The 20,912-nt window shown below is 38.1% G+C and overlaps 10 protein-coding genes across 10 annotated transcripts; 3 read left to right on the top strand and 7 right to left on the bottom strand.

Annotated features, from left to right (window-relative positions):
- Positions 1 to 109: 109 nt before the first annotated feature.
- Positions 110 to 2,443, bottom strand: STB6 (Stb6p; the record flags this gene model as incomplete). The annotated part of the gene is made up of 1 exon (XM_056229364.1): positions 110 to 2,443. One exon carries the CDS (start codon positions 2,441 to 2,443, stop codon positions 110 to 112), a length of 2,334 nt encoding a protein of 777 aa, XP_056083390.1.
- Positions 2,444 to 2,895: 452 nt separating this feature from the next.
- On the bottom strand, positions 2,896 to 5,541 carry LHS1 (Hsp70 family chaperone LHS1; the record flags this gene model as incomplete). Its single annotated transcript, XM_056229363.1, has 1 exon — positions 2,896 to 5,541. One exon carries the CDS (start codon positions 5,539 to 5,541, stop codon positions 2,896 to 2,898), a length of 2,646 nt encoding a protein of 881 aa, XP_056083389.1.
- Positions 5,542 to 5,779: 238 nt separating this feature from the next.
- MUD2 (Mud2p) lies at positions 5,780 to 7,342 on the top strand (the record flags this gene model as incomplete). Its single annotated transcript, XM_056229362.1, has 1 exon — positions 5,780 to 7,342. One exon carries the CDS (start codon positions 5,780 to 5,782, stop codon positions 7,340 to 7,342), a length of 1,563 nt encoding a protein of 520 aa, XP_056083388.1.
- A 309-nt stretch (positions 7,343 to 7,651) lies between these two features.
- On the top strand, positions 7,652 to 9,004 carry AAN1 (Aan1p; the record flags this gene model as incomplete). The annotated part of the gene is made up of 1 exon (XM_056229361.1): positions 7,652 to 9,004. One exon carries the CDS (start codon positions 7,652 to 7,654, stop codon positions 9,002 to 9,004), a length of 1,353 nt encoding a protein of 450 aa, XP_056083387.1.
- A 304-nt stretch (positions 9,005 to 9,308) lies between these two features.
- On the bottom strand, positions 9,309 to 10,487 carry PSG1 (Psg1p; the record flags this gene model as incomplete). Its single annotated transcript, XM_056229360.1, has 1 exon — positions 9,309 to 10,487. One exon carries the CDS (start codon positions 10,485 to 10,487, stop codon positions 9,309 to 9,311), a length of 1,179 nt encoding a protein of 392 aa, XP_056083386.1.
- Positions 10,488 to 10,855: 368 nt separating this feature from the next.
- Positions 10,856 to 13,066, bottom strand: DHR2 (RNA helicase; the record flags this gene model as incomplete). The annotated part of the gene is made up of 1 exon (XM_056229358.1): positions 10,856 to 13,066. One exon carries the CDS (start codon positions 13,064 to 13,066, stop codon positions 10,856 to 10,858), a length of 2,211 nt encoding a protein of 736 aa, XP_056083385.1.
- Positions 13,067 to 13,317: 251 nt separating this feature from the next.
- Positions 13,318 to 15,288, bottom strand: SMY1 (Smy1p; the record flags this gene model as incomplete). The annotated part of the gene is made up of 1 exon (XM_056229357.1): positions 13,318 to 15,288. The coding sequence occupies one exon, from the start codon at positions 15,286 to 15,288 to the stop codon at positions 13,318 to 13,320; it is 1,971 nt and encodes a 656-aa protein (XP_056083384.1).
- A 364-nt stretch (positions 15,289 to 15,652) lies between these two features.
- On the bottom strand, positions 15,653 to 16,831 carry VMA5 (H(+)-transporting V1 sector ATPase subunit C; the record flags this gene model as incomplete). The annotated part of the gene is made up of 1 exon (XM_056229356.1): positions 15,653 to 16,831. The coding sequence occupies one exon, from the start codon at positions 16,829 to 16,831 to the stop codon at positions 15,653 to 15,655; it is 1,179 nt and encodes a 392-aa protein (XP_056083383.1).
- Positions 16,832 to 17,392: 561 nt separating this feature from the next.
- Positions 17,393 to 18,946, bottom strand: TEF4 (translation elongation factor EF1B gamma; the record flags this gene model as incomplete). Its single annotated transcript, XM_056229355.1, has 2 exons — positions 17,393 to 18,423; positions 18,742 to 18,946. 2 exons carry the CDS (start codon positions 18,944 to 18,946, stop codon positions 17,393 to 17,395), a joined length of 1,236 nt encoding a protein of 411 aa, XP_056083382.1.
- Positions 18,947 to 19,493: 547 nt separating this feature from the next.
- On the top strand, positions 19,494 to 20,795 carry RRP14 (ribosome biosynthesis protein RRP14; the record flags this gene model as incomplete). The annotated part of the gene is made up of 1 exon (XM_056229354.1): positions 19,494 to 20,795. The coding sequence occupies one exon, from the start codon at positions 19,494 to 19,496 to the stop codon at positions 20,793 to 20,795; it is 1,302 nt and encodes a 433-aa protein (XP_056083381.1).
- Between the last annotated feature and the right edge of the window lie 117 nt (positions 20,796 to 20,912).

The following is a 20,912-nucleotide window of genomic DNA, read 5'->3' as shown; positions in this document are numbered from 1 at the left end:
TATCTTATTAGGATTAAACTGCGAAAATAATTATAACAACCATGTATGGTGGAAATTTCACAGTGCGCATTTGCTACCCCATTATTATTTGTACTAAAGCGAAAAGGTGTTATAGCATTTCTTTTTCCTTGTTCGGTCTATTTTTATACAAGAAGGTATCAAACATCCAAGTGCTCCATTTCCAAAGTTGCTTTTTAAGCTTTCGAAGGCTCTTCTTATCCAGAATTTTGAAGCAGAATCCCTCATAATTAGTTTGTTCAGATTGCACCATAGAATCCATGAAATTGTCAAATTCAGCTTTGCCATAAGGACTTTCCAATACCATCGATATCTCTTTACTGTTATTTTGCTCCAGAAGTTTTTTCCGAACATCTTCTAACTTGCGATCAAAATGGTCTACACTGGTCTCAACATCTCTTACACGTCTATCTAGGATACGAACATTATATCTTAATTTCGAGGAAAGCGATGTCATACCTTTTTTCTCACTCTCTAAAATCTGCTGCTTGTTTTGCATGTTACTGTATTCCCACTGAAATTCGTTAGAACCTCTCTTACATCTCTCGCATATGTCTTGCAACTTATTCAAGCCTTTTTTGAACCTCAAGTCGTTCTGGTAGGACCGCTGTGAATTTTTTCCTAAATATCCATCACGTATTTCATCAAGCTGACGTTGAACGGACAATAGACTTTGTATCTTGAGCAAATCTCGTGCCAGTTTGATGACAGATGAATCAAATGGCAGGCTCCATGCCTCTATCGCATTTTGTACGCCAGAATAGGAGTTACAGCGATACAATTCCTCTGCTTCGTTAAGATCCGTTGAAACTTTTTTAGTATCATGTATATCATCATTACAAAATGGGATTGAATTTCGCCTAAAATACTCCTTTCTGTAAGCCCTATTGAGATTTTGAGTGCTTGCATAACGGGTTTCATCATAATTACAGAACATGGATGAGACAGACAGCGATGATGCTGTAGCATTTGTAACGGCATATATGCTTTTCTTCTTACTTGATGGTATTTTGGTATTCTCCTTATTAGCTGGTGCTAATGATTCGTTAGGCACATTTTTACCATAGAATAACTCTTTATTGTCCAATTGCAAAGCTGGGTCACCACGTTCAAATTTAAAACTCAAAAATGTCCTTCTTTCCCAAGCCATACATGCTTCTTTTCTGGACGCGCTTTTCCCCTTCCACAACATACCAAGGGATCCACTATGTATATTCTTTACTAAGGTGTCTAAATCAGTTGTTAAAATCTCATTAGATAGATGCATAAAATTACCTTTCCCAGTCATATCTTGCACTGTTGACTTTACGACCCTTTTAAATTTGAAAATATCTTTGTTTGAGGTCTTGGAAGAGACTTCAAATAGCTTGTCGACCGTTTGTTCGTCCAGAAAGGTCTGCCTATGGTTCTTAGATAGCCCGTACTTCTTTTGAAACGCATATAGACCAGAATAAAACTCCTCTTCATCGAATGGATCTTTCGCTGACATGCAATCTTCTACCATCAACTTGAAGTAGCAAGTCAACACAAGACTAAGTAATGACGCAACTGTAGTTGGACCAAGAATTGTCTCGTTTTTTGGTTTTTCGGTGCCAAGAAATCGCGTGCCATATATTTCCCACCATTTTTCTAGAGATTGCTTCGTTCCATTACATAATAGGCCATCCCTTTCCTTCTTGTATTCAAACAAAGCAAAATAGCTGAGTGATATTTGTACCAAAGTGGTTAATTCCACCACTGGACAGTAGTTAATAGCAGTATTGTCTATGTCATTTATAGCATCGCTCTCGTTTTGAAGGATTCCTTGTTGGAAATCCGAGGTAATTTCATGAGCAAACGCTGAGTTCGGGAATTTGTACAGCTGTGCAAACTTTGCTATTGAAGCACTGGGTGTTTTTTTCAATAATTGAGCAGAACGCCCACCACAACGCAAGCTCTTCAAGTCGTAGTTCGTTTTAAAATTCTTCCAGATTTTCTTTAGATTGCCACACTCTACGTGCAGTAAATTGAGTGTAGATTTAAAAGAAGAAAGATTTGTGATGAACAACGTCCCTTTGACAGTTTTTTTAGGCCTAGAAAACTTCAATAATTCTTCATGGTATTTCTTCAAGCAACTTGGCCATTCCTCAGGATCTTCCGGAAGAGCAACCTCAACTGCGGAAATGGTATCCTGCATATTGCCTGTATATGATGTAATCAAGGTTGATATTTTCCTCTGTGCTGCCCATTGTTCAACAATATAAATCTCAAATCCGTTAATCTCTACCTCTTTATAGCTTAAATTAGAATAAAAATCAAACCCTATATCAAATAATGCTCTAAAGTCTGGGAAAATGAAACTGGCTAAGGGAGGAAAGCAGCCTTCTTTTGAATGTGGGGTTTCCACTTTCGTCTGTCCTAAATTAGATATATCGGCTTCCGACATTGCGCAAGTGATATTTTGCGGATACTATGTCTTATCTATTGAAGATATTGTGGACTTTTCCACGTTTATTATCCCTTTCAGCTTGGAAAAGTTCTCGAGCTTTTTCTTAATGTTTATATGTCTTTATACTCTTCCAAAGTTTTTTCGATACCGCCACTACTTCAGCATGGTCAATTGGCTCAGTTTCTCTCTTATGTTTGATTGCCTGTTTCGTACCTGAATAGATCATCTCTCGAAGTTACTCCACCGCCAAACAATAGATATACGGGTAACAGCAATGGATACAATACTTTGTACTAAACGTTACAGCTCCCATATGCGCTAAAAGCAGCTCATAATGTTTTCCACCATCGGTGAAAGAAGAACAACAACCGTTCAAGTTCATATTTAGATAAGAAGTTTGATGTCAGAAGTATATATACTTACTATATATATAGATTGTAAAGACCCTTCTATAATTCGTCATGCAAAATGTCTTCCTTAGAGGTTGGGTTCGACTCGGTTGTCTTATCACTGAAAAAAGCACTTTTATCATCAGTTGAGTTATTTCCTAACGCTTCTGTTTCATTTTCACCCCCTCTTTGTTCCTTTTCGAGTTTTCGTTGCAATTTTTCCTCCTTTCTCCTTTGCAAACGGAACTTTCTTAAGTGAAGCTTCTTTATCTCAGTTAAGCGACTTTCATCGCCGCTTTTGCGAAGAAGCAGTTTTTCCTCTAATTTCGTGCGATACATATCAAACTCTAACTTAATTTCAAACAATCGCTCACGAAGATCTTCACCAAATGAATTTTTTGCAACAACTTTTTCGATTTCGCTGATGGAGTTTTTAAAAGAGGTTAAGGTCTCTTCCCAGGTAGATAGCGCCTTGGAAACATATGCTGGTTGTTTAGTATTTTTGAATTCTTCTCGGACATTATCTATTGTGTCTGCAAATTCAGTTTCAAACTCACTCAAAAATTCTTCAACGGTGTTCTTGTGGTTTTCTATGGCCTGTAATAGTTTACGTCCTTCTTCAAGCATTCCTTTGAATTGTTGTAAGTTCAAGGGTTCCTTTGACGATTCCAGGTACAACTCTATCTTCTGTTTTAATATGCCAACCTCTCTAATTCTATTAATTATGTCTTCAGGATTAGTATCGAATGATGCATCCTCTAGCCAATCCAAATATACTTTGACCATTTCCGATAACTTTTCCACTTGAGATTTTGGTCCATTTTGAACGACTTCGTCGTCCATTAACAAGCTTCTAGCATCATACAGATTACTTTCAAGAATGTTTAAATTTTTCTGAAGTTGAAACCTTTCCTTATCTTGTTTGTCCAGTAATTGCATATGCTCACGCAAACACGAAATTTCAGAAAAAGATAGCCTTTTAATTTCAACGTCCTCAGAGCTAAAGTTCAATCGGTTAGATTTGTTTTTGGGTTGCTTAGACTCATTTTCATCATCTTCTTTTTGGCAAATGTAGTTGACCTCTTGAATAGAAAATAGCCTATCACTAGACAAGCCAAAAGTGATGTTATACACTACTCCAGAAGGACACTTCTTGAAAGAATAAGAACTTGTTGCTGCAGGTGAATTCACAGTGACCGTTTCAAGTAACTTGCCATTTTCAAACAAATCAATGGTGAAATTCTTGGTAGTTGGATCAGCTTCAGTAGAGAGAATAGAGGTTTTGTTTGGATAAACACTTCCTCTAACAAAAACATCATGCAATTCGGATTCATTTGATGATCTGAAAGAATAAGTATTTACAGAACGATCAATGACATTTAATGGCTTGGTCTTGAATGAATCAGATAATTTGATACCTCTCATGACAACACCATTTACAGCCGATTCGTCAGCATTAACATTTCTCAGTATCCTTTCTTCGGATACGAGTTTGAGTAATTGCTCCTGCACAATTGGAATACGGGTAGAGCCACCTGCCAAAATTACGCCGTTCACATCGGATAAATTGGTTTTGTAATCGCCAAATTGTTCTGACAAAGCGCCATTTATGGGCATGACGATCTCCAATAACGAGTCTGCTATAAATTCCTCGAATTCTTCTCTAGTGATAGAGGTTCGAAAGTCAATGTCACTAAATAATGATTCTATATTGATAGCAGCCTCAGAATTGGCGCTTAATATCAATTTAGCCTTCTCTGCGGCCTGGTTAATTTTGGCTAATGCCTTAGGATTTGCATGCAACTCATCGGTTCTTATAGCTGGATGCGTTTCCAAAAACTTATTTTCTATCAAGCTCCCGATATCCATAGTAAATTTCGCACCTCCCAAATGTGGGTTATACCCATATCCCACAAATTCTATTGTAACTGGCTCAGTAATATCCTCAGGCTGCAATATGGAAAACATCGAGGCTTTAGTAGAGCCGCTTCCCATATCATACACAATATAATGTTGCAATTCACCCGGTGGGAACTGACGCTGTTTTAAAAAGAAATTAACAGCAACGGACATTCCTTCGCTAACTAGATATGTGTCTTTAATATCAGTTGTCATCAAACTGGCATCAAGAAGGGCGTTTCTTTGATGTTGGTCGAAAAAGTCAGGAATTGTAAGGCTTATTTTGTCTACAGAATCAACTGTTCTAGCGTCTCTATCTTTTAATAGGGAGTCAGCTCTATTGACAACCTCCTGGATATTCATTGCAACCAACTCTTCCAATGGGTACTCCACATTATCAACCACAAATGCAATAGTAGACCTGTTAGTTGACGCCATTTTTAAGCCAGGATGTTCCTTCAAATACAAAGTCACACTGGTTTCATCTTCCAGTGACTTGCCGAGTAATGGTTTCAAATGCAGCAGTGTATTTTGAGGGAATCTTGTCGCCAAACTACCTACAGCAGAACCATAAATTCTTTCAACTCCATTCGGATCATTCTCTCCATAACCCGGTAATCTTTTTATTGATAGACCAGAAACTTCCTTCCGTTTTGCTTCTGGAGTAAGCACAAGCTCTAGTGGGGCTTGTGGTGAGACTACAATAGCTTTGATGTTTTGTTGGCCGTAATCAACACCTAAAACGGCTGCCAAAGATCCTGTAACAACAAAAGTTGCAAAAAACAATAGCCCTATAATGCCTCGCATGGTGATATGCCTACTTATTTACTCTGCAGACACTTATATGTTGGAAAGAATAGAATTTAGAATCCGATCTCAAATAAGCTACTTCATAACAGCGTGTTCGGTAGTGCTGTCTTGAGGCGCGCGCCTAATTAGCAATTTCTAGAAAAAATTCGAGATGAGGGAAATCAAGCTTTAACACGTTCATATAGAGAAGGAACAAAGGGGAAAACTACTCGGCACAAAGAGCAACCAAGACACCATGAACGACGAAAAGAGGTTGGAGGACCTGAGATCCAAAATAATGGAATCTATAAACAGATCGGACAAAGGTGTTGTGACGGTTGAAGACAAAAGACTCAACTCAAATAACACTATTGTAGGTACGCATCCTAAGAGGCAAAAAAATGATGCTAAGCTTCCGACAGCGCCAAAAAGCAGAGACGACCAGTACTATCGAAGCGGGAAACCATCGTCATCCGTTATGGCGGGCACAGATCGAACGTTTCATGATAATCAGGGTCATCGAGATGCATCTGGAAAGTCATACAATAGAGAAAATAGATATAACAGTCATACCATCAGGCCTCAATGGAATGACAATTCGTATGGTAGACAAAGGGATGAAAGAAGAGGAAGAAATGAAAGATTGGATAGATGGGGAAGAAATGGGGGCGGGAACTACGCTCGTTTTGATGATCAAAGAAGAAACGAGAGTCCCAAGTTCAATGGGGACCGTGATAAAAGGCAAGCGCCAATTAACAGACACGATATGAATTATAATGCTCAAAATGTCATTTACCCAGGTTCTGCTTTTGATTCTCCGGCGTACTATAACATGGCCTCCTCTAGGGCAAATTCAAGACTTGTTATCTCAGGCTTGTCTCATAGTGGCAATTCAAGCATTGTAGCAGACTTGAAAAAATTGCTGGAAAATTTTATTGTGGGCTTAAAGGAAACAGAGAAGAACTCGGAGGACTTTAAAATTACGGACTTTTTTATCAGTAAAGGAAGCCCCGATCATATTATTGTTGAGTTTGGCTCTCAGCTATGCAGCACGATGGTTCTGGCCTGTCGATCATTTTTTAATGTGAAACTTAACAGCGTCGGCTTAGATTGGAAAAGACCCAATGATTATATTCAGCAGCTAGATCATTTAGTTGGTTTTTGCAGAGGTACGGTAATTGCCTTAGAAGATTTGGAGTATGTGAGTGATGGCAAGGATGATAGAATGAAAGAATTAATTGAATCATTTAACGTGAAAAATGGTGCTGCTAAGCCGCTCTTTTACAACAGCACCTCCGGTGCAAATGATGCTGATAAAGGATCTGAATTCACCAAATGTGTTTTGTTACTGTTTGAAGTAGTCTCACAAGGTATTCTGGATAAATTAAAGCCATACAAGTGGTTCAAGCCGAATGATGGCACTACATCACAAGTTACTTCATGGATCACGTTTCAAAGCTTGCCAAATCTTGTTACGCAATCCGTTCGTGCAGAATCAAGAGTTTTGTTGCTCTTGAATTGTTTGGATCCGCTGGATTTGAAGGACGACGCCTTTATTACAGAAATCAAAGAATCGTTAAGGTATAGTATTAAGGACATAGATATCATCAAAATATGCCAACCTGGAGTGGATTATAGACTCAATTTTGAAAATCTAGCCACCGGAGCCGGTAATATTTACATCAAGTTCAACACATTGGAGGCGGCAAAATACGCAATGGAAGAACTACCTGGCACTCAATTCAATGACCGTACTGTGCTGTGCACTTACATAGATGAAAATGACTTTGAGATAATTGAGGAAGCTCAATTATCATAAAATAATCTGTATCATGTAGAGAAAATTGGTTTGAAAATTTTAGTATTCGTTATATAGATATACTCTTGAACTCGACGAAAAAGTCTCGTTTTTGGTGACTTTTTTTGTGCAATTGCTTTTTTGAAATATACCGAAAGTTAGCAGATCGACTACTAACTCGCAGTATGAAAAAATTAAGCGAAATTCACAGTTTGCTATTAATGAGAAAGCCATCATCATTAGTGTTTGCTTTGACCTTTTTTTTGCCCTTTTTTTTTTTCAGAGACCATTAACGTTACAAATCAAGCTTCACCACAACAGACCAAAGAGATGGCCAAGGATTCATTGCCTAAGCAAACGGTCAAAGAGCCGTCGTTGAAGGACTGTACTTGTAAGAGATGTCTTAAATTGAGTGTTTCCAGAGATAAGAAGATTGGAAGAAAGAAGAAGGGCGAAGAGAAAAGAGAGAGGCATTACGGCAGTAGACGAAAACTAACGTTTAACTTCTTGAAGCATACAAATTTGGGCAATACCAATTACGACGTGATCACTTCCGTTGGATATCTTAATGAAAAGTATGGACTAAAGAAATCGCATTACATCGAAAAATTCATCAAATGTATCCACAGGAAAATAAATATTGATGTGAGCAAAATCACCGACGCTTATGTGGACTCGCTAAATCCCTGGGTCAAAGTGAAGCTGTTTCTTTTGTTGGTGACTTTGTCTGAAAAAGGTGGTCCTGAATATTGGCTCGATAAAACAGAAGGTGATAAGAACTCGGAATCCTCTTCATCAGAGTATGGCACGACCAATGCTGCCAAAGGTGAGAGTAACGCTAAATTTTCAGCGCTAAAAGACGAAATGACTAAAACTCACAAAAACCTTTTTCCCACTTTGACAGAACAGATCATACAGCATAACATCAATCAAGATTTCACGGAATCTACTTATGACGAGGATTACGTCTTTTCTTCTATTTGGGCAAACTTCATGGAGGGATTAATCAATCATTATTTGGAAAAGGTCATTGTACCTTATTCAGAAATGAAAGTCTGTCAGCAATTGTATAAACCGATGATGAAAATTATCTCGCTATACAACGAGTATAATGAGCTTATGGTTAAAAGTGAAAAGAATGGGTTTTTGCCCTCTCTTCAAGAATCCGAGAATAGCAAATGTGAGAAAAGCGAAAACGAGGGAAAGGATGATGCTGTTAGTCAAGAAAGGCTCGAAAGAGCCCAAAAGTTGTTATGGCAAGCTCGAGAAGATATTCCAAAAACTATCAGCAAAGAATTGACTTTGTTATCGGAAATGTATTCAACATTATCTGCTGATGAGCAAGATTACGAACTAGATGAATTTGTCTGCTGCGCAGAGGAATACATTGAGTTAGAATATCTGCCTGCGCTTGTTGATGTTCTGTTTGTTAATTGTGGTACAAACAACTTCTGGAAAATCATGCTGGTGTTGGAACCCTTTTTTTACTACATCGAGGACGTCGGCGGAGATGATGAAGAAGATGAAGATAATGTCGATAACAGTGATAATGAGGAAGACCGCTTACTTACCAACAACGTGGAGGGAGGCGATAATGTAGCTGAACATAATTTCAAACCTGATCCAAGAGTGATTACTCTGGAAAAAATATGCGAAGTTGCTGCGAGACAAAAGTGGATATAGGGAAAAAGAAAAAAATACGTTCTCCTAGATTCCCAAAGTGTGTTACGCATTCTCATTCTTATTAGATATCAAAGCGCTTGTATAGATGTTATATATACATGAATATTATTCAGTATGCGCTAAATTTACTGAACATGAGTGTATTCAAACAGAAAAAAGTTTTTGTACTTCAGTGCATATACAAAACTATGGTAAATTAAAAATTAGAAAAAAAAGCCCGGTGGCAATGTTTTTTGTTTAAGTTAGGAGGAAGAAAAAAGCATTGTCCTCTCGAGAAAGAAATGATGCGTACCTTATTGGACAGCTAATTTTGTTTACTGGTTTTCTTATAAGATGGTAGTTCGGTATACTTATGATTCTTCATATTTTTGAATCTCTTCATTTCCGAAAACTTACCTAGTACACGGCGTTTCTTATTTAAGGCATTTCTTGTAACGTCAGTGAAATCTCTGTTGTTTCCATTAGCGTACAAGAAAAAGTACATGAAGACAAAAAAGATGACCACGACAGTAGGAATAGATAATGCAACATAGTACCATTGGCCGTTTGTTATACCTGCTTCATCCAAAGCCAATTGCTCCTTTGTAGGCTTGAACACCCTAGAACCCTTGGTGATATGCAATACAACACCGTTTTGTAGTGGGTCGAACTCATCTTCTGGTATGTATCTTGGCTGAACAGAAACAACTATGCTACGTTCGAATTCTCCTTGTAACCAGTCTTCTTTGACTTCGACTGCCTGTAAACCATCGACATTTTTAATCCAGTCATATGAGAAAAAAGCTCCTTTAACATCTCTCTTGTAATTACCCTTATCCGCATAGCTTTCCTTGACATACGACAAATGGACACGAACCTCATCGGCAACTTCACCGGAGTGCTCATGTTCAAAAAACCTTGTGTACCACGTAACAAAGTATGTTTCACCAACTTTCCATCTAGAAGTATGATAAGGTGTACAAAATGGTTCACTGCTAATATCTTTTGCAAACCCTTTGAAGAAATAATTGTGAGGAGTACATCTAATAATGGGATTTAGAGAGACGTACGTATCATCTTCGTCAATGAACTCCACTTCTTCAAAAACTTCATTAGGGTCCATATTGTGGGCTTTCAACTCATCATACGAATATGTATGCGCACTTGCAGTCTTAAAATAGGTCGAATAATCAGGTGTTCCTTTTTTGGTTTGGCCTTTATCGATCTTTGGCTTAATAGTCTTCGCTTTACCATCATGCCCCAAAGATACCCAAGGTTTCAGAGGATTTGGTGTTTCTTCTGGTTTAGCAGAGAAGGTAACACCAGCTATGACCGTTGGAGTAACGATTTCAACTATAGATTTATAAATTGTACGTTTCCAATTTTGAACTTCTTCGGAAGTAGTCATTTTCTCCTTTGGACGAATGCCTTGTCTTGCACCATGCACATGTTGGCAAATCGATGCCAAAAAAAAAAAGGCAAAAATGTTATCGTGAAACCTCATCGTTTCTCAACTTCTTTAAACCTCAATAAATTGTTACTGCCGTTTCTTGACCTTTTGAATGGAATTTGTTCGCTTTATAGGGAACACGACGATCAAGAGATATGTGTTTCTACTGCTTTTTCTTTTTTTTCTTGATGTTTTATTTTCTTTCTCAACTGTTAACGGCAAAGGAGTGATTTCGCCTGTTTTCCGAGATAATTTTGAAAGAGAAATCCAATAATATAATTCGGAAAATGTAACATTTATATGCATTGCGAAAAATCAACACCAAAAAGTCGAATGCTGCCCGCTATTAAAAATTTCAGAACGTTCTATAAATCACATTAAATATCTTTATGTACAACAAAATGTGGAGAACAGTAGGTGGCCTACTTTGAACTGGCAATTTTTTGCTTTGCAACAGCAGTTCCACTAGTCACGATTTCTTGCAGCCATGAAAGTTCAATTCTACTAACATTTCTAGCATACCCTTTGGTGGTAAAGACGTATTCCGTATACATTATACCGGGACAACTTTTGTTCAGGAATAGCATAGATGACGGATGAACGCTTATTGGTTCTCCGGTGGAAACAGTTCTATAAGACCTGTCTGGCATCCCTATAGCGGTGTTGTTGATAAACCCGGTCAAAAAGCACTTCAAAATCTTGGAAATTTCATCTCTATCTTCGCCAATCTTTCTGACCTCTTCATTTTCCTCATCAATGGAAGAAAATAGACGCTTACAGTAAACTCTTAACTGATCTCTGACGCGAATAACATTTTTAAACCCACGCGATGAAATACATAACCCTTTGCACCAATCGTTCCTTTCAGAGTTTGAATCTTGGCCTTTCCCCAATTCATAGAAATAAATGTCAAAAAGCTCCTTTAACATGATAAGATCGCCATACCTTTTACCAGCATTGCATAAGGACAGACGGCGCTCGTTCACCTCGTCTCTTTCCTCTGGAGACGGGTTTAACAATAAATTATCCACACTGAGGCAAGAAACAATATCAATGACTTGACTCAAGCAGCCAATCTCACTGGCTTTAATCAAAACACTACTTAAATGTGGCTGTAACGGTAATAGGGCCATTTGTTCACCTCGTTTCGTTATCTTTCCGCGCGTGTCAAGGGCTCCTAATTCATAAAGTTCTTGAAGGCCCATGACTATTGCCTCTTTACCAGGGTTCTCAAACCAGGACCAATTCACCAAGTCATTGATACCATATCTTTTTAACATTAGGACGGGTGATGTAACGTCGCTCCTGGCTATCTCAGGCTCACTCTGTTCGGGCAACTTCAAGTAATCCGATTCACAATAAAGCCTGAAACTTTTGCCCTCACTTTCTCTACCAGCACGACCGCTTCTCTGCATAGCACTTGCCTGAGAAATGGGTACAGTAAGTAAAGTGGCCAACCCCAACTGATGTCGCCAAACCTTAACTTTTCGGAGACCTGAATCAACGACAAATTTCACGCCAGATATGGTAACAGATGTTTCCGCAATATTCGTACTGAAAATGACTTTTCTCTTGAAACCCTTTATTGGTGCGAAAACCAAAACTTGTTGCATAGGTGGTAGCGCAGCATATAAAGGATAAGGAACTATTAGCGGTACCGGTGTTTCATCTGAAACATACTTCGCAATTTTCTCCATAATAGTTACTGCTTTGTCAATCTCTTCTTGGCCTGGTAGAAAGCATAAAATATCTCCTAGTTGTTCACCTTGGTTTATTTGTATACAACACCTAATGACAGCGTCCACTATATCGTCTGTTGGCGCCTTCAGGTAGTATTGCGTGACATCAAATTTTCTTCCTTCTACAAACAAAATTGGGGCATTGTTGAAGAACTCACTAAATTTTTCGGCTTGCAATGTTGCAGACATTACAATAATTCTTAAATCTGGTCTTGATCCTTTTATTAAGGATTTCAAAAACCCCAGTATTAGATCTGTTAGCACGGTTCTCTCATGTGCTTCATCGATGATGACAACATTGTATTCTTTGAGGTCTCTATTCATCATGAGCTCTCTAAGTAACATACCATCAGTTAGATACTTAAGCCTTGTCTTTGCAGTAGTAGTGTTGTCGAATCTAACGGAATAACCCACTTGGTCACCCAATTTACAACCATGCTCTTGAGAAACACGTGTAGCCAAATTAATGGCAGCGACACGACGAGGTTGAGTCACAGCAATTGACCCATGCTTCTTTTTATCGTATAACTGTTCCAATATGAACTGTGGGATTTGGGTCGATTTACCAGAACCTGTCTCACCGATAAGCACGGTGACAGGATTGCTTTCTATGTATGACATTATTTCACGTTTGTGGTGATAAACTGGTAACGCCTTCCTCACTTTGAGTAAATCGCTTGCCCGATTTTTCAAGGATTTATAAGTGAGGGAATTTTCTCCTTTCAAACGCTCGACTGAAACAAGATGGTCCTTGTCTGAATCGTCAAATCTTATGACTTTGCTGACTTTTTTGGTCTTCGTATCTCTCTGGAATGGATGTACATTTCTCTTAGCCTTTTGTTTTTTTTTGATGATATATTTCAAGCCAGTGCTATTGTTATTATCCGCTGCCATGAGTAGTGCCTACAGGATCCTTGATAAGGTCTTTTCGACACAACGTTACATCTCACATTTTAACTTCTTCCATCTCATCTCATCGAGCAGAATTTTTTTTTCATTTTCTCCATTTTTTCCAAATCATTATGAACGAATAGCCGCCGAGAGAAAAGGATAATTAACTAAAAAAAAAATTTAGCGTTATTATCATGATTATAATTACAAAGATTCTGCGGCGTTGCATTATACGGTGTTGTACTTAGTAATAGTCAGCTCCCTAAGTCAGGGCTTTTCGGAGTATTTGGAGTGACCTTAATAGAATGAAGATTTAATCCCTTCTTAAACGGCCTAGCTGCGAAAGATTCCTGAGACCCCGTGGTTGCTATGCTACTAGAAGACACTTTCCTCACAGCCCACCCTACTGGTTTTGAAGAGGTATTAGCGGACCGAGGGCTATTAGATAATTCGGAACCCCCTTCAATATGAGACATGGTGTTTGCCGATGATGAACTTACAGATCCTTTCCTAGGAGAGGATATTGCAGATTTATTATTGGTAAGTTCTTTCACAGAATCTTCTAGGGACTTTATTTTCTCACTACGTGTCTCAGCAAGTTTGGTATGAGTATCTAGTTCACCTTTCAAAATGGCGTTATTAGTTAGTAGTTCTTGAATCTCCTTTTCCTGTAGCTGAATTTGCTCAAGTAGTCTGACGTTCATAGACTCTAATGCTTCCTCTTTGGATTTTTTGTATTCGAACTCTTTCCGCAGCTTGGAATTAGCATTCATCTGTCGATCAAATGATAGTTCGAGCTGGGCAATCTGTTCGCACCTTTTCATTAATATTTCAGCAACTTCATCGTCGATGTTGTTGTTAGGGTTTTCATTGGTTGAACTACTTAGTAATTGTGTAATACTGTCTAATTGAAGTTTTAATTTAACGTTTTCTTTTTCGTAATTTTCCAACTCTGTTTTCATGTCCTCTCTAGAACTAGATTCATTGCTGAGGTCTTTCAAAGAGTCAAGTTCTGACTTCAAAATATTGATTTGAGAGACGTAATTGTCGTCTTTAATTTTCATGTCCTGGACAAATAAATCCATTTTCTTTTTCATATTCAAACCGGTAGTGCTACTCATAACTTTGTTGATGATTTGTCGAATATTGTCACCAAATTCTAGTGTTGATATGGTAGTTGGAACATTACTCAAAAAGCATGTCAATATCACCTTCATTTTTCTATTTCCTCCAAGAGAATCTCTTAAAACTTCTGTTAATTGGGATTCGCGGTATGTAGAGCTATGAGATGCTTTTGTGCTATATGCAGAATCCGGGTTCTTGACTGCCAACAGTTGAACAATGTTTTTCAAGGCTTCAATAGACTGGTTAAGTTTTTTCAATGCATCTTGGGATAGTGTATTTTCAGTTCTCTTTTCAAACTTCTCCGCTCCATGTAAATCAATCAAATATAAAGAGCTATTTTTCAGTATATCCTCTCTTCTGTTCCTCTGTTCTACGTGTAGTTGAAAAACCAGGTGTGACTTTGACCTTTCCGCTTTGCCGCCACGTCCCACTCTATTCTCGGTATTTTGAACTGATTGAACATAGCCTCTTAGGTCCTCATACGATTTAATATGTGCTGGACAAATATCTTTTATCTCCAAGTCCATTTTACTTGAAGAACGATGTAGTTTCAATGGTTTTCTTTCCGGTAACGGTACCAGCAAATCGTAAGATTTCTCCATATAGATTTCGAAGGCCAAAACACTTACGCAGAAGTTGGTTCCCTTTGTTTCTTCATTTTCTTCCAGCGTTTCGAATAAGACTTGGCATATATTTGGGAGTACTCCCTCATTGTATTGTGACCCTAGAAGAGAATAGGATTTTCCACTAAAACTTGGCCCATATGTTAAGATCGTGCTGTTATAACCACTCAGGATATCTTTTATTGTTGGATTTACAAGAAAATCTTGAACGTCTTTTTGGGTGGCATTAGCATCGAAGACCTTGTCAAACTGAAATGTTGAGTGGGGGCTTCCTGTCGCATTATGTAACGGTTTACTTGTCCGAAATAACACAGTATTATCAACTGAATTTATTTTAAAGGTTGACTCATTGTTTTGTAGCCCTTTTTCGGGTATTGTTCTAAGCAGAACTTCGATCGGACAAGGCTCACTGCTATCTATAGCTGGTAATGATACAGAAGAAGAACTCTGCTCTTTCGACATTATATTCCAATGCATTTGATAAATCAGACTTACCTTGAACGATAATATATTCTCCAGTATAGGTAGGTCCTGTAGTACCTACTCGTGCTAGAACAACGGATTTCCTACCAGATTTTTTTTTCGTTATTTTTTTTTTTTCTGAATTTTATTTTTTTTAGATTCCCTCTTTTTCTTTTATTAAGTATGAAGAAGAACTGCAATTTCAAAGATAGAGGGGGGGAAATATTCAAATTTTAAGCGTAAATGGTAATTTCTCAACTGACATTTACGTATCATCCGAGTTGTCGAATCTCTGATGACTTTCTTACATGAAAAAAGATGAAAAGAATAAAAAAAAAACAGAAATATATATTGATCTTAAGTTAGTATTATATATCAATTATAAATTGATTATATACATCACAAATGGTTCATACTCTGTGTCGACAAGGGAAGCATATTGATGAAGTGAAGTATCTTGCTTGTTAATTTTCCCTTTTTTGTCCTTGATGAAGGCATTACCGCCAAGAAATCCAAAAGCATCAATCAACTCGGATTTGCACTTAGAGAGATTTTTTGGTGGGACAGCTATAATCTTAATGTTGAAGTGAGGTGGTAACCCATAACGCAACACAGATTCTACATAAACTCTCAAGGCCTTGATGTGGAACCAATTTATAAAGACATCAACATAAGCTGTCTTGGCCAATCTTACCAGTTGGACACGCAAAGATTGCTCTAAACTAGCAGCAGAATCATGTTCCTTTTTCAATTGGTCAATTAATTCCTCGGAATAGTTAAATTCACGAGGAATGAATTTGTTTTCTCTGGCAGCTACTGTAAACTCTTGAACGTTTTTCTTGAATAAGTGAACGTTGAATAAGACATACTCCGCATCTTCGGCAATTACACTTGCAGATGCTGGTACAACGTTCTTGGATAAAGATTCATACGACTTTTCAAAATCAGATTTCAAACTTTTGGGAACTGCTACGAGAACAGTTGTCAAATGTTCAGAATTGAGAACGAAATTTTCGGGCTTGACGATATCATGCAAGGATCTAACAGAAAGGTCACCTGTTTTCTTTCTTTCAGCAGCAGCCAAGTTAGTTTTAGCACTGTTGTAATTAGCAAAAGCCGCTCTCACGTCAGCATCTAATTGAGATGATTCATTGGAGATCAATGTTATCAAATCTCTGATAGACTTATCCAACTTAAACTTTCTAGTTTGCCATTGAAAATTTTCCAAATACTCAGGAACTGGCATATTGTTGATAGGCAAGGTCTTATACGCATTTGTGCTAGTCTCGCTTAGGCCTTGAAGGATTTCGATGATTTTACCTATAGAAGCCCCGATTTGGTTATCTACTTTAGACAGTTCTTCCGATTCAACTATCAATGTGTCTAGGGACCCAATTTTAAATTCGGGAATTTTGAAATCAGAAACAAAGGCTCTACCACCGATTAAGCTCTCGTTGAACCATGCATCAGTCTTGGAACCAAGAGCAGTAACAGGTTGAGCATTTTGAGGCAAAGAGATTAATATGAAATCGTTTGCGGTATATAACGCAGTAGCCATTTTTAAAAAAAAAGAATTGATCTAGAATTAATTAAGAAACACAAACTCTAGCAACTGCAACTTCTATATACTTCTTTTCTTGCTTCCTAAAGCACTGTGAGAATACTTGCTTGAAAGCACATAAATATCACCAGACGTGTTGCACTATCTGAAGTTCTATTCTAAATTGTTTTCCAGCCTTGAAGATAAAAATCCTTCCAATTCGGGTAACGTATCTCGCTTATGACTGATTCCTGTTACTTATTCTGGTTGTTTTAAACAACAATAGATAATACAATAGGAAATATCCTGCTAAATATGGAAGAGATTGAAGAGAAATGAGGATATGCAAAATGCTGTTATGGAGTGATCACAGAAGAATTCGGTATTCAATTGGGAGATTATTACAATATATATATATATATAATGATTACATGAACGTTAATCGTTACATAGAATTAAACCACGTGTTACTATGGGGTATATACCATGAAGTAGACTTCATATTTTTTTCTAAAAAATTGTTTCGTTTATCTTTTATGTATGTTGGTAAGAAAAATTGTGCAAGTAAAGTCATTAGAATCATTTCAAAACCTTACCGTCAACAATTTCCTTGGATTCGCCATCAACAACTACAGGCTTATCCCAAGCCCACATGTTGTTGAGGAATTCCTTGTCTTCTTCCTTAGTTGCGTCCAACTTGACGTACTCGTAAGATTCCCAATCTGGAGCAACATTGAAAGCTGGAGCGAACTCTTGACCTCTGATCATAACGGCACCGACAATACCGTTGTTGTTGTTTTCACCGTAGACAACTAGAGAACCGAACATGTACTTGGTGGAAGCAGACAATCTGGCGAAGAAACCACCAATCAAGTTGTTGGACATGAATGTTAAGGTCAATTCGTCGTTGTATTTGTAACCAACCTTCCAGATGGAGTATTCCTCAGGGTTGTAGTGTTCCCAGAACCATGGCAAAGCGACTGGTCTGGTATCTTCGTTGGAGTATTTTCTCTTCCAGTCATCCAAGACAAAGGTGGGTTTACCTAAAGCTTCCAATGGGTGCTTTTCCTTCTTTTCTGGACGAGGTTCTTCTGACTTTGCTTCGTCCTTCTTCTTTTCAGCCTTTGGCTTGTCGGCCTTAGGCTTCTCGGCCTTCTGCTTCTTTTGTGGAACGTAAGTTAAAGCCTTCTCGGCCAGTTTGAATTCGGCAAATGGAGCCTTTACAATTGGCGAGGCAGCGACAGTGTTGAACCACCTCATTAAATGGGGGTGCTTAGCTCTCCATTCTGGACCTAAAATAGTAGCCAAACCGAAAGCCCAGGAACTAGCGGCGTGAATGTCACCTAGAGAGATGTTTTCGGTGGCAACATAGGTGTAGTCTCTCAATCTAGCATCAAAAATGGCAGCGAAATTGTCAATCTTAACATAACAACCATCAACTTCCTTCTTATTGTATGGAATCAAACCCTTAATGGAAAGGTATGAGCGAGCAATGTTGTACATGACATCAGAATTGGCAAAGGAGGCCCATCTAAGAATTTGAGATTGTTCGATGATATCGGAACCCAACAAGTGAGCTTTTTCTTTGTCATCAGTTATCAAGTTAGCCACTAAATTGAAAATTATCTTATGGTTGTTTAACCATTAATCGAAGATGTTAGTAAACCAAATTTCCTTTGTTGTCTCCTGTTTTAGGTGACATTTCGCCCGTCTTCGTAGCTTCTTTAGTTGCCATCACTCCAATTCTTTTGAAATATATCAGAAATACATATATCAACATATGAGAGGTTACCTATTATTACCCATTCAGACAGGGATAACTGTATGATAAATAATTTTTTCATCATTATATTCCGAGAAAAATGGAATGAGCAGAAAAACAAAGAAAAACGAGTGGACTCATGGGCAAAGAAAAAAAAAGAACATACAATAAAATTGAATAGCCAAAGCTTCAGTTAACTTCAAACCCTTTGGGCCTAAGAAAGCTGGGGCTTGTTTCAAAGGAAACAAAGGGGCAAATTCGCTGGATTGCTCTAGATCGGCGATTTTGACATCTAATTTGAAGTGAGAAATCAAAGCTTCAGCAGTGAAGTTTCTTGGAGACTTGTTAATGTATAAAGTACCTTGGGACATCTTGAATCTATCGAGGGCCAAAATCAAAGTAATGAATCGGTGATGAGACGGGACACAAACTTCAAACTAAAGTGAAGAAGGAATGGATGAATTAAATATGAAAAGAAAGTTTGCTCGCTGCTGTTGAAAATTTTTTCTCAAATTTTGCCAGCAGCAGGACGCGTCACCCTACCGGTCAAATCTAGAATCAAATTAATGAGGGTTGCCACTACCAAAATGTGCTGGTAGGCCAATAGTGTGGCTGTTATTGCTTCTGGGCACCGTCTTCTAACGTGATCCATGGTAATAATGGATGGAGATGCATTCGCTTGGGCTTGTGTATAGTCGATTCAACACATTGTAGTTTGATTAAAATTTCAGCAATCACGATTCGTCACCCACACACCAAGTTGAAAATTTTTTTAGATGAATTCTCTTTCGCCATCTCCGGTAGAGCTAAGCACAATAAAAGAGATGAGATGAGCTAGAGATGAATAGCAAGTGAGGACGAAAAGCCATTGCAAGTCGTGGAGGGAATCTGGGAGTCACGATATTTAGGAGAATAAAGATGAGCAATTCACTGGAAGAGCGTCTTCGTGCCAATTCAAGCGCTTTTGATGGTTTATTAGCTTTAATTCCTGCGAAATACTATTACGATGAAAAAAGCCAAGACCAATGGAAGGCCAAGAAGAAAACGAAAACACAAAGTAAAAATGACAAAGTGAAGAAACTGGATCCTGAGCAACGTGATGATGAAACATCTAGCGCATTGGAGGTTATGAAAAAGAAGGAAAAAGATGCAAAACCAATTGTTTTGCCTGGTGAAAAATTCAAGCAGATGCAAATGCAGGCGCAAAAGGAAGCGACAGTTGAAGAAGTGAAGAACTCAGACTTAGAGGGGAAACAAGGTGGCCCTGTTATGATTGCACCTGTAGAAGGAGATGAGGAAGAGGATATCAAAGTAATCTTTGATGACGAAGGAAACGAAATACCACTAGAGTCTAAAAGAGTTGACAAAGAAACTGATAACGGCGATGAAAAGAAAACTATTACAGAAGAAGAGAAGTTACAGAAGAAGAAAAACTTAGAGACACTACGTTCTAAGTTGCAAGCCAGGATCTCTGACATGAAGACTAGAAGGAAGGCGCCCGGATCTAGAGAGGCTATTCTTGCTCAAAGGAAGCGTAAGGAAGAGCTGAAGAAGAGAAAGCGTCAGGAAAGCGAACAGGAACAGGAACAAGACGAAAATGGGTCTGATTCCGATGTGGACGATATCGATAGTGATTTAGAAAGCAATCCGAAGAGAAAATCCAAAAAAGCCAAAAAAAATTCGGAGATCAATGCAGATGGTGTAATTTTTCAGAATATCATATTTGATGATGGTGCAAGGGCCACATCAGACCTACAAAGACTAAGAAAAGCTGGTAGGACGAGAGGCCCCGCTAAGAACGATATTAAATCACATCTAAAGTTATTAGAGGCGAAGAAGAATAAAATGGAAGCAAAAGACGAATTAGAGCAAATCAAGCTAAAGGAAAAGGGAAAATGGCAAAAGGCGATGCTGCAAGCAGAAGGCGTTAAGGTCAGAGATGACGAAAAACTTCTTCGCAAGGCTATAAAGAGAAAAGAAGCGCAGAAGAGGAAGTCGGCCACAGAATGGAGCGAGCGTAAGAGGGTCGTGGAAGACACGATATCTGAAAGACAAAAAAGAAGAGAAGAAAATTTGAGGATTAGGAAAGATAACAAAGGTAAAAAGAGAAATAAGCAAGAAAAGATGAAAAGAAAATACGTTGGTAGCGCTGTACCAAAGAAAAGAGCTGGGTTTGAAGGTAGGTTGAAAACCGGCAATAAAAGAGGAGGATCCAAATGAGAATAATCATAATAACAATAATAAGTATATATGTATGTGAACATATGTATGTACATCATCGCATTTTTTTCCAAAAATGAAAAGCACCACGACGGAATATAGGATGACATATATTCA

This window comes from Saccharomyces kudriavzevii (assembly GCF_947243775.1).
Source record: "Saccharomyces kudriavzevii IFO 1802 strain IFO1802 genome assembly, chromosome: 11".
NCBI lineage: Eukaryota > Fungi > Ascomycota > Saccharomycetes > Saccharomycetales > Saccharomycetaceae > Saccharomyces > Saccharomyces kudriavzevii.
This window is presented reverse-complemented; position numbering and strand designations above follow the sequence as displayed.